This window comes from Mustelus asterias, chromosome 2, assembly GCF_964213995.1.
Source record: "Mustelus asterias chromosome 2, sMusAst1.hap1.1, whole genome shotgun sequence".
NCBI lineage: Eukaryota > Metazoa > Chordata > Chondrichthyes > Carcharhiniformes > Triakidae > Mustelus > Mustelus asterias.
The window spans coordinates 55666440-55678632 of record NC_135802.1 but is presented as its reverse complement, the minus strand read 5'-3'; the positions used below and the strand labels follow the sequence as shown (position 1 = coordinate 55678632).

Here is a 12193-nt window from a genome sequence, read left to right as displayed (position 1 = left end):
TTTCTTGACATTCCTCCTCCGAGCATCTCATTTAATTACTAGTCAATCTCTCATGATGTTGTGTAAGTGTAGTCTTGACATTCACTCAATTGTTCGTACACTCACCTGTAAGTTAAGAGGCTGTGGGTTCATGTCCCGTTCTGGAAGTTGTGCATAAACATTAAGCTAACAATCAGGGGAATCCTGAGGGAGGTAGGTATAAAAGATCCTGTGGCACTATTTCGAAGAAGAACAGTAATCTCTGATGTCCTGGCCAATATTTGTTCCCGAATCAAGATCACAAAAACAGAGAGGGGTATTTTACCATTTTTTTTCTAAGTGTTGGGCAGACTTGAAACTGGGAGTGTTTCAGATCTGTCTTTTGGACACATTTTCAGGCCCCCCCATAAACACGCTCTCTGCAAAATTTTGAGCAAATTTGTCGCTCGCTGCAGAAGGCCAAGGGCAGGGCTTAACGTACCTGAGAGCCTGCAGAGGGAGGTAGTGTGCATGTGCAGGCCTCTGAAAAGAGAGAGCTGTCAGGCCCCCCTGCTAGTTCAGGCTGCCTGAAGCAGCTCCCCCCCCTCAATCGCGGGGGCCCGTGACGTGAGATGTAGCCCACGACGACTCCCCCTCCGCCGCCCAGACCGATCGCGGACCTGCCACCCTCCCCCCACTGATTGCAGACCCGCCGCCCTCCCCCACCAATCGCGGACCAGCCACCCCCTCCCCACCAATCACTGCAGAGTGGCAGTGTGTCCCCTCTCCCTCACTCCCTCCCCCCCACCGACAGCTGTAGAATGGCAGTGGGCCCCCCCCTCTCCCCCACCCCCCACCGATAGCTGCAGAGTGGCCCTCTCACATTAGCCCCTCCCCCATTAGCCCCTCCCCATTTTCCCCACCCCCATAGACCCTGTCCCCACTGGCCCTGCCCCCATTAGCCCCATCCCATGGCACTGCCCGGTGGGCATTGCCCAGCTGCCCAGTGGGCATTGCCCAGGTGCCAGTCTGGCACTGCCCAAAGGGCATTCCCCCTTGCCCTCAGCCTCACCGGGGGCCTCAATGGCCTCCAGTTCAACCGGCACGGCCAAGTCAACTGCTCCCTGTTCATGGGGAGCATGTCTATTCCTTGCTGGCGTGAATCTTTCCCGGCGAGGTCATAAAGCAGGGTGTGCCCGGACGATTAAGCGCCGGGCTCGCTAAGCAGATGTAAAACAGCATGACGATAAATTTACATACATTAACCTGCCTCTTGCCCATTTCCAGCAAGAGGCTGACCGCGCTGGAAATCTGACGCTCATCTTTACGACCAGCCCCAATCGCACTAAGCGCTTTACATTCGACTTTACCACTGTGTCGTGCTCGAAAATGTGCGCAACGTAATGGTAAAATCGCCCCAAAGTATCTGATCATTATCACATTGCTGTTTGTGGCAGTTTATTTGATGTAGATTGGCTGCTGTGTCAAAAGTTTATCATTGAATGGGAAGCATTTTGGAATGTCCTGTGGTGGTGAAAGGCACAATATAAATACAAACCATACTTTCTTGCAAGGAATAACAGAATCACAGAATTGTTATGGTGCGGAGGGAGGCAATTTGGCCCATTGTGTCGGTACCAGCTCTGCAAATTATGAGCATTATGACTTGATCCATTCTCCTGCATTTTCCCTGTACCCCTGCATCTTGTTTATATTCAAATAATCAGCTATTGCCCCAGTGAATGCCTCGATTGAACCTGCCTCCACCACACTTCCAGGCAGCACATTCCAAACCTGAACCACTCACGTGTAAAATCCTTTTCTTATATCATATTTGCTACTTTTACAAATCACTTGAAATCTGTGCCCTCTCATTCTCAAATCTTTTTTGAGTGGGAACAGTTTCTCCCTATCTACTCTGTCCAGCTCCCTCTTGCTTTTGCACACTGCTATCAAATCTCCTCTTAACCTTCTTCTCTCCAAAGAGAACAGTCCCAACCTCTCAAATCTATCCTCATAACTAAAGTTTCTCATCCCTGGAACCATTCTTGTCAATCTCTTCTCCACTATCTCCAATGCATTCATATCACTCCCATAGTGTGAAGCCTAGAAATGTACCCAATAATCCAGCTGAAGTCTAACTAGTCTGTATAAGATCAGGATAACCCCCTTGTTCTACACTGCTATTAATAAAGGCCAGGATCCTGTATGCTTTATTAAATGCTGTCTCCACATATTCTGCCACCTTCAATGATGAATGCACATATATGCACCAGGTCCCTCTGCACCGCCCCCCCCGCCCCCCTAGGAATTTTACCCCTTATTTTATACTGTCTCTCCATGTTCTTCCTATCGAAATGCGCCACCTTACAATTCCCCACATTGAACTTCATCTGCCACCTGTCTGCCCACTCCATCAAATTGTCTATGTTCTTTTGTAGTTCTGCACTGTCCTCCTCACAGTTTACAAATACATCCAAGTTTTGTGTCATCCGCAAACTTTGAAATTTCCCCCTGCACACCAAGATCTAGATCATTGATATATATCAGGAAAAACAAGTGTCCCAATACTGACCCCTGGGAAACTCCAACACAAAATTTCCTCCAGCCCAAAAAATATCCATTGACCATTACTCTCAATTTCCTGTTACTCAGCCAATTTTGTGTCCATGTACCTATAGGCCGTTTTATTGTATGAGCTATAACTTTTCTCAAAAGTCTGTTGTGTGGCACTGTATCGAATGCCTTCTGAAAGTCCGTGTACACCACATCAACAGCATTACCCTCAATGACCCTTTCTACTACCTCCTCAAAAACCTCCAGCAAATTAGTTAAGCATGATTTCCCCTTTAGAAATCCATGATGGCTCTTTCTAATCAACTCACAGTGTTTTATGTGACAACAAATTCAGTCCCAAATAATTGTTTCTAAAAGCTTCCCCACCACTGAAGTTAAACTGGTTTGTAATTGTTGTGTCTATCCTTCCAATCTTTCTTGAACAATTTCTTGTAATTCCTGCAATTTTCCAGTCCTCTGTCACCTGCCTTCAAACTAAAGAAAACTGAAAGATTATGGCCAGCGCTCCTGCAATTTCCATTCTCACTTTCTTCAATATTCTTGGGTGCATCACATCCGATCCTGGTGCCTTGTCAACCTTCAATACCCACAGTCTATCCAACACTTCCTGATTATCAATTTTAAACCCTTTTCGGGAGAAAGTTTCCTCCTTAGGAAACACAGAAGGAGAGAGGAAACGTTGGAGAGAAAGAGAGAAGAGTTGAAAGATGCAGAGAGGGAGAGGAGGGAAAAGAGAAAGAGGGAAAAGATGGAGAAAGGGGGAGGCAGATACAAAGAAATAGGAGATGCCTGAGGTAGAGAAATAAGGAGAGGGGGGGTGAACCCAGCAAACAGTTAGTGGAGAGGAACTGGGGAAACACAGGAGGGGAACTGGGGAAACACAGGAGGGGAACTGGGGAAACACAGGAGGGGAACTGGGGAAACACAGAAAGAAGTCTCACAACGCCATGTTAAAGTCCAACAGGTTTATTTGGTATCACGAGCTTTCAGAGCACTGCTCCTTCATCAGACTCACCTGATGAAAGAGCAGCGCTCCGAAAGCTTGTGCTACCAAATAAACCTGTTGGACTTTAACCTGGTGTTGCGAGACTTCTTACTATGCCCACCCCAGTCCAACGCCGGCATCTCCATATCAGGGGAAACACAGTTATGGAACTGGGGAAACACGGTGGCTGAGTGAAGTTGGGGTGCAAGGCTATCAAAGTCTCTCAGCAGGGGAAAAATAGGAATCAGACTTATTAGAAGAGTGGGGTGTCTGGAAAACAAAATTAGTAAGAAAGGGTAAGGGGTAGAAGCATAGACATGTGGGAGTGGTAAAAATGGGACCAGTATTCACTTGGAACCAAAATGATACTCAGTATACTACAGAGGATTGGTGTCCAGATCATTGCCAGATGCTGAATCGATACTGCATTCAGATCAATATTTTAGCTCAATAAAATTAGAATTTATCCCAATATATTTGAATATAAAATGACATTACCAGCTCGCAATTTTTTTTAACTGATCTTACATTCACAAATGTTGGTGCAGAGCCATATAGTGGCAATGGAGTGGAAATGCATACAGGTATGCTGATAACTTCAAATTGCATGGTATAGTATGGGTGCAACTTACATGATATTTAATATTGAAAACACCTCTAACAGTGCCATCTACAGGCATATATATTGTGAGGTAAGTGGTGACTCAGCTAGGAAATTTAATATATTGTAAGGAAACTTGGGTGAAACACTAGGGTCCCTAACACAAGAGACTACCAAAGTTGAAAAGTGTTGGGGAGAATATAAAGTCAGTCAAAGAGTGACACACTGCCAAATTCTCGATCCCGAGTTAGGTGCACAGTCAGGAAAATTCCCAACTTCCCAATCCCAACTCAGGAGAAACATCCCCGAACAGCCAAATCTTTATTCCAAGGGTGGGTGATAACTGAAGTCAGGCTTGCCAGCCCTCAGAAACAGTGCAGAGGCAGGTTGTAATAAAAAGTTGTAATAAAAACTAAAGCAAAACACAGCCCTTTAGCTCTCAATACCCCCGCCCCTACAAACATCTCATGCCAAGTCTTGCCATGGCCTCTCATACCCTCCATGCCCACTCATCTCCAGGGTCCTTTAGCACCCATAGAACATAGAACATAGAACATTACAGCGCAGAACAGGCCCTTCGGCCCACGATGTTGCACCGACCAGTTAAAAAAATAAAAAATAAAAAACTGTGACCCTCCAACCTAAACCAATTTCTTTTCGTCCATGAACCTATCTACGGATCTCTTAAACGCCCCCAAACTAGGCGCATTTACTACTGATGCTGGCAGGGCATTCCAATCCCTCACCACCCTCTGGGTAAAGAACCTACCCCTGACATCGGTTCTATAACTACCCCCCCTCAATTTAAAGCCATGCCCCCTCGTGCTGGATTTCTCCATCAGAGGAAAAAGGCTATCACTATCCACCCTATCTAAACCTCTAATCATCTTATATGTTTCAATAAGATCCCCTCTTAGCCGCCGCCTTTCCAGCGAAAACAATCCCAAATCCCTCAGCCTCTCCTCATAGGATCTCCCCTCCATACCAGGCAACATCCTGGTAAACCTCCTCTGCACCCTCTCCAAAGCCTCCACATCCTTCCTGTAATGTGCGGCCGCACCAGAGTTGTGTACAGTTGCAACATAACGCTACGACTCCTAAATTCAATCCCCCTACCAATAAACGCCAAGACACCATATGCCTTCTTAACAACCTTATCTACTTGATTCCCAACTTTCAGGGATCTATGCACACATACACCTAGATCCCTCTGCTCCTCCACACTATTCAAAGTCCTCCCGTTAGCCCTATACTCAACACATCTGTTATTCCTACCAAAGTGAATTACCTCACACTTCTCCGCATTAAACTCCATCCGCCACCTCTCGGCCCAACTTTGCAACCTGTCTAAGTCTTCCTGCAAACTACGACACCCTTCCTCACTGTCTACCACACCACCGACTTTGGTGTCATCAGCAAATTTGCTAATCCACCCAACTATACCCTCATCCAGATCATTAATAAATATTACAAACAGCAGTGGCCCCAAAACAGATCCCTGAGGTACACCACTTGTAACCGCACTCCATGATGAATATTTACTATCAACCACCACCCTCTGTTTCCTATCCGCTAGCCAATTCCTGATCCAATTTCCTAGATCACCCCCAATCCCATACATCTGCATTTTCTGCAGAAGCCTACCATGGTGAACCTTATCAAACGCCTTACTAAAATCCATATATACCACGTCCACTGCCCTGCCCCCATCCACCTCCTTGGTCACTTTCTCAAAAAACTCAACAAGGTTAGTAAGGCACGACCTACCTGCCACAAAACCATGCTGACTATCACCTATCAATTCATTACTCTCCAAATAACTATAAATCCTATCCCTTATAATTTTTTCCAACATCTTGCCGACAACAGAAGTGAGACTCACCGGTCTATAATTCCCGGGGAAGTCTCTGTTCCCCTTCTTAAACAATGGGACAACATTCGCTAACCTCCAATCTTCTGGTACTATACCAGAGGCCAACGACGACCTGAAGATCAGAGCCAGAGGCTCTGCAATCACTTCTCTTGCCTCCCAGAGAATCCTTGGATAAATCCCATCCGGACCAGGGGATTTATCTATTTTCAGACCCTCCAGAATATCCTGCACATCCTCCTTATCAACTGTAATACTGTCTATTCTACTCCCTTGCAACCCAGTGTCCTCCTCAGCTATATTCATGTCCCCTTGCGTGAACACCGAAGAGAAATATTGGTTCAATGCTTCACCAATCTCCTCCGGTTCCACACATAACTTCCCTCTGCCATCTATAACTGGCCCTAAACTTGCCCTAACCAACCTTCTGTTCTTGACATACCTATAGAACGCCTTAGGATTCTCTTTAACCCTATCCGCCAAAGTCTCCTCATGTCCCCTTTTAGCCCTTCTAAGCTCGCTCTTCAACTCCCTCTTAGCCAATCTAAAGCTTTCTAGTGCACTACCCGAGTGCTCACGTCTCATCCGAACATAAGCCTCCTTTTTCTTTTTAACCAACAAATAAACTTTTTTGGTGCACCACGGTTCCCTAGCCCTACCAATTCCTCCTTGCCTGACAGGGACATACCTATCACAGACTCGCAGTAGCTGCTCCTTGAAAAAACTCCACATGTCGGACGTTCCCAGTCCCTGTAATCTCCTAGTCCAACCTATGTTTCCTAATTCTCTCCTAATAGCCTCATAATTACCCTTCCCCCAGCTAAAACCACTGGCCCGAGGTTCATGCCTATCCCTTTCCATCACTAAGGTGAACGTAACCGAATTGTGGTCACTATCACCAAAATGCACACCAACTTCCAAGTCTAGCACCTGGTCTGGCTCATTTCCCAGCACCAGATCCAATATAGCCTCACCTCTAGTTGGCCTGTCTACATACTGAGTCAAAAAACCTTCCTGCACGCTTTGAACAAAAACTGACCCCTCTAACGAGCTAGAGCTATAGCAATTCCAGTCAATATTAGTCAAGTTAAAATCCCCCATAACAATTGCCCTATTACTTTCACTCCTAAGCAGGATTGACTCCGCAATCCTTTCCTCAACCTCTCTAGAACTTTTAGGAGGTCTATAAAAGACTCCCAACAGGGTGACCTCTCCTCTCCTATTTCTAATCTCCGCCCATACTACCTCAACAGATAAGTCCTCATCAAACCTCCTCTCTGACACTGTGATACAATCTCTGACCAATAATGCTACCCCTCCCCCTCTTCTACCTCCTTCCCTACTTCGACTAAAACATTTGAACCCCGGGACCTGCAGCATCCATTCCTGCCCCTGCTCTATCCATGTCTCTGAAATAGCCACAACATCGAAGTCCCAGGTACTGATCCACGCTGCAAGTTCACCCACTTTATTGCGAATACTCCTGGCATTGAAGTATACACATTTCAAACCCTGCTCCACCCCACCTCTGCAATGCCGTGCATTGCAGTCCCCATCCATGCATCCCTCACTTTCAGCCCCACTACTCAGGATCCCTCCCCCCCCCCGAATCAGTTTAAACCTCCCTGCATGGCCTTAGCAAATTTACCCCTATGTCAACTTAGTGCCAACTCATGCCAACCCATGCCTCCCACTAGCCACCCTTTGCCCTTATACCCTCCATGCCAACACATCCAGCTCCCATCATAGGCAGGCCTCAGGAGCTATGCTCAGCTGAAATAAAATAAAATCTGAAGTCGCTAATATTGACTTTACTACATTAAACAATTATATTCAGTACATTTAAATCCCTTTGTGTACTTACAAAAACAAAAATTTTGCATTCATAGCCCCACATCGCAGACAGCTAATCCTTTAATAGCCATTTGTAGCTGTCAATCAAACTGTGAACTTACAGGCCGCCGGTGGGATAACAATAAGTTGTGAAAGCAATTAAGCAGCACTAATCCTACTGTGGTGGCCCTCAGAAAGCATTGAATGTTTTCAACTGCAAGTTGTATTTATTCAAAATTTAAAGAGCAGAAGATTTAAAAGACTTCTCATAATTACAGTTCCACAGACATTCTCCATTTTTAAACACATGCATGGCTGCTCTTAACAATCCCAAAAAGGTACTTGGATGTTTCCAAAAGTGTACCCAACCTATTTAAAGAACTCCCACATGTTTAGACTTTATCCTTTAATTCGGAAATACCACAAGTTGGGGTTTGATGATCCTGGCAATGAAATTATTTCTGATTGAAGGCAGTTGCACTTTTAATAGATTAGTCAGAATTTTCCAGCCCCTCCCAGTGAAAGAATCTTCCAGTCAATGGACATTTAAATGGCTTGCTGCATCGGTCATGGGGGAACCCAATACGGCGGAGCCAGAAAATCCCTGCCAATCACTTATAGATGGGCAAAATGTTTTCTTCCTGTGCTTTACATTTGTATGGTTCAATTATAAAGGAATAAAATAGAGACCTTTTGTTTCACAGCAGCCAATCACAGACTTAGCTCATTAGTGACAGCAGCCAAGTGACAATCTCTGAATGCAGCTGAGAGAAATATATCAGGAGCAAAAGTAATTCTCCTAATGGCTAGATTTTCAAAAATCGTATACTTATAATTTTTTAAAATGAATATTTTGCTCTGAAAATAAACTCCTGCCTATGACACTATGCTGCATTAAAGTTTATTTATTAGTGTCACAAGTAGACTTACATTAACACCGCAATGAAGTTACTGTGAAAATGCCCTAGATACCATCCGGCGCCTGTTCGGTTACATTGAGGGAGAATTTAGCATGGCCAATGCACCTAACCAGCATGTCTTTCAGACTGTGGGAGGAAACTGGAGCACCTGGAGGAAACCCACGCAGACACGGGAAGAATGTGCAAACTCCACACAGACAGTGACCCAAGCTGGGAATCAAACCCAGGTCCCTGGCGCTATGAGGCAGCAGAGCTAACCACTGTGCCACCGTGCCCTTGTTGCCAAATTTATTAGCCTATATTAATATATTCAATCAATAATCTACCCAACTCCCATGTAGAAGCTAATAAACGCTCCTGTGCTGAATTTGTAGCTTTGATATATTGTTTTGTTTAAGAACTGATCTGCATTGAGTATCTTCTGGATTAGTGCCAGTTTCTGTTGTGCTATCCCACAGAGTTCAAATAAAACCCTTCTCACAAAAAACAAATAGTATTATTTTGAACAAACATCCATTATAAATGTTACAAAAAGCAAGTCTTGGTATGTTAGACCATAAAATAAAAGCAGAAAAGCAAATAAAGCTATAAAAAGGAAAAAGCTCCCCAGTGGTTGTTAGTGAAAAGGGAAGTTCTGAATACATAGCAGATTGATTAAGATTTAAAAGAGAAAGATGTCTCACATGGAGTCCATCATAAGGTTCTAATAACGGTCTCACTATAAAGATCTACTGTGTTTCCTTTTCAAATGTCAAATGGCCTGTCACAAGTATCCAGCATGTTCTGTTTTATTTCTGTAGTTTCAGTTTGTATAGCTCTTCCGCAATTAGGTTTTAACCTAAAACATTCAATATCCTCTGACAATATCAGCTTGCATGTTAACCAGCTAAATCTCTAGAGTATATGATTCACTGCTTTGTACTTTTTCTTTAGACAAGAGTTTGTTTTAGCAAAGAAATTGAAGGTTTGTAATTTGCCATGGTCTTTTCTCCCTGAGAAGGTATTTGTAACTGCTCTATTACAAATCTTTTATTTCCCATTGAAGTCCATTGCATTTTGTTATTTGAATAAATAATTTCTGTAATAACTCAAACTTTTCGTAACATTTTGTTTCACCATTCAATCTGACCTAACATAAGAACATAAGAACTAGGAGCAGGAGTAGGCCATCTGGCCCCTCGAGCCTGCTCCGCCATTCAATAAGATCATGGCTGATCTTTTCATGGACTCAGCTCCACTTACCAGCCTGCTCACCATAACCCTTAACTCCTTTACTGTTCAAAAATTTATCTATCCTTGCCTTAAAAACATTCAATGAGGTAGCCTCAACTGCTTCACTGGGCAGGGAATTCCACAGATTCACAACCCTTTGTGTGAAGAAGTTCCTCCTCAACTCAGCCCTAAATCTGCTCCCCCTTATTTTGAGGCTATGCCCCCTAGTTCAGACTGATAGCTGACTGATCAATTATTAGACAGAAAATCCTAACTACCAGTGTAACTACTCAATAAGCACACAAGAAAGATCACCTTGACAACAAGTCCCACTGATTCGCACAGTTTTTCAACAATGTTAAAGGTGGCAAAAGTGAAAATATTGTGCAGCTGTTTTGCTTTAGACTATCAAATATTTAAGAGCACCTCCTGCTAGTCTTGTTTGTTTTTCTGTACTTGTGATTTAATTTAATTTTAACATAAAAGATAAACAAATCTGGTAATTATCACTACATATGCAGTTGAGACTCGGGTCGCATGCTGTAATAGAGTTTGGCCATTTGCTACATATTCTTCAGTGCATTACACTATAATTGCACTGGCCTCTTAAATTGTGATTTGTCTGAGCATTAAGAAAGTGCCTTTGATACGTCTCGTGTGGCGCAATCTAGAGTTCATTATGTAAATGTGAGTTTTTAAAAAAATTTACGCTGGTAAAGTCATGTGCGTCAAAACTGATCTTTAATTATACTAAGATTGTTTCTTTCATGTATCTAACAGGTTCTTGACCAGACGGAAAAGCATCGTAAGGATTTGCTGCTCTCTGCTGCTAAGGATGTTCACAAATGGAATGTTAAAGTCAAGAAGATGAAGGCAATTTACTACACGCTAAATCTTTGTAACATAGATATCACCCAGAAGTGTTTAATAGCTGAAATCTGGTGTCCTGTTACAGACCTTAAAAAAGTCCACTACACATTAACAAAAGAATCAGTAAGTATCTCAAATGTGTCCAAAAAGTAAGGAATCCATGTCTGCTGGTGACTGTAAAACCCCTCCTGTATTTTCAGTTGAGCTACAAGTAAACTTGAAATTCTAATGTTAATTCATATTTATGCTATCATTATGCTGTGCCCAATCCATCAATATGCTTTAAATTTGTAACACTTTCTGGATGAGCCAATGGTTAGACCATAAGATGTAGAAGGGGGATCAGGATATTGAATTTGATGATCGTAATGAATGGTGGAGCAAGCTCGAAGGGCCGAATGGCCTACTCCTGCTTCTAGTTTTTGTTTCTTGAAGAAGTAGGCCATTCGGCCCATTGGATCTGCTGTGCCGTCCAATAAGATCATGACTGATCTGATATGATAATCCTCAAATCCACTTTCCTGCCTTATCCCCATAACCCTTGACTCCCTTACTGATTAAAAAGCTGTCTATCATAGCCATATTATTAGTGCATGAGGCTCAAGGAAGGAACAATAAGTGTTCCTCATATTTAGGAAAACAGCTGAACATGCTTCAAAGAGTGGAGAAGGATATGTATACCAGAGGTGGGAAGGGATGCTGGTCAAAAGACCTGCATTGGAGAAAGGTTTCGAAAAGAAGGAAAGGTCAATAGGGAATTTCAGAGGGAGCTTTGGAGTGCAAATGAGTGGAGATTAAAAGAATGACCACACATGGGGGAATGGGCAGAGGATAAGCAGCCATTCAATGCTTCAGGAACAAAAAGTGTGCATTTTCTTTTTAAAGCAGCGTTTGGTGGTAGGCCATGAAGCTTTTGATGTTAAGGGCAAAGACTTTCATATTGATTTAAAGGACATGGAGAGTTAATGGAGCATAGCAGATGTAAGTTAAAGGCTTGAGCAGTTAAGGATATGGCAGCAGCATTCTGAATGAGCTGCAGTTCCTGGAAGATTGAAACGGGGAGTATTGAGCTATGCGAGGTTTGGACAATTTCAGTATTCAGATAATAAAACTATGGATTATTGTTTCAGCCGAACTGGGAGAGAGGGAATCAATAAAGGTGTCGGTTTACAAGTTGTAGAGGATGACTTTGGTGAATGCCGACACCTCCAAAACGGTTTTGAATTTTCAAAGGGCCAGAAATGGGGAGGAAAGGGGATATGCTCTCACTCTCAATTAATGGCCCCTTAAGGAGCTTGTTAAGTGGTGTTTCTGTTAGAGTTGGGAATTTTCACATTTTGACCTGAACCATGTATTGCACCGTTGTC

General features: G+C 43.5%; 1 protein-coding gene across 1 annotated transcript in view; it reads left to right on the top strand.

Annotated features, from left to right (window-relative positions):
* The window catches only part of LOC144480757 (V-type proton ATPase 116 kDa subunit a 1-like), a 121503-nt gene that overhangs the window by 40158 nt on the left and 69152 nt on the right, over nucleotides 1–12193 (top strand). The window contains exon 9 of the mRNA XM_078200337.1: nucleotides 10737–10949. Within this exon, the coding sequence (XP_078056463.1) occupies nucleotides 10737–10949 (213 nt within the window). The remainder of the gene's footprint in view (nucleotides 1–10736; nucleotides 10950–12193) is intronic.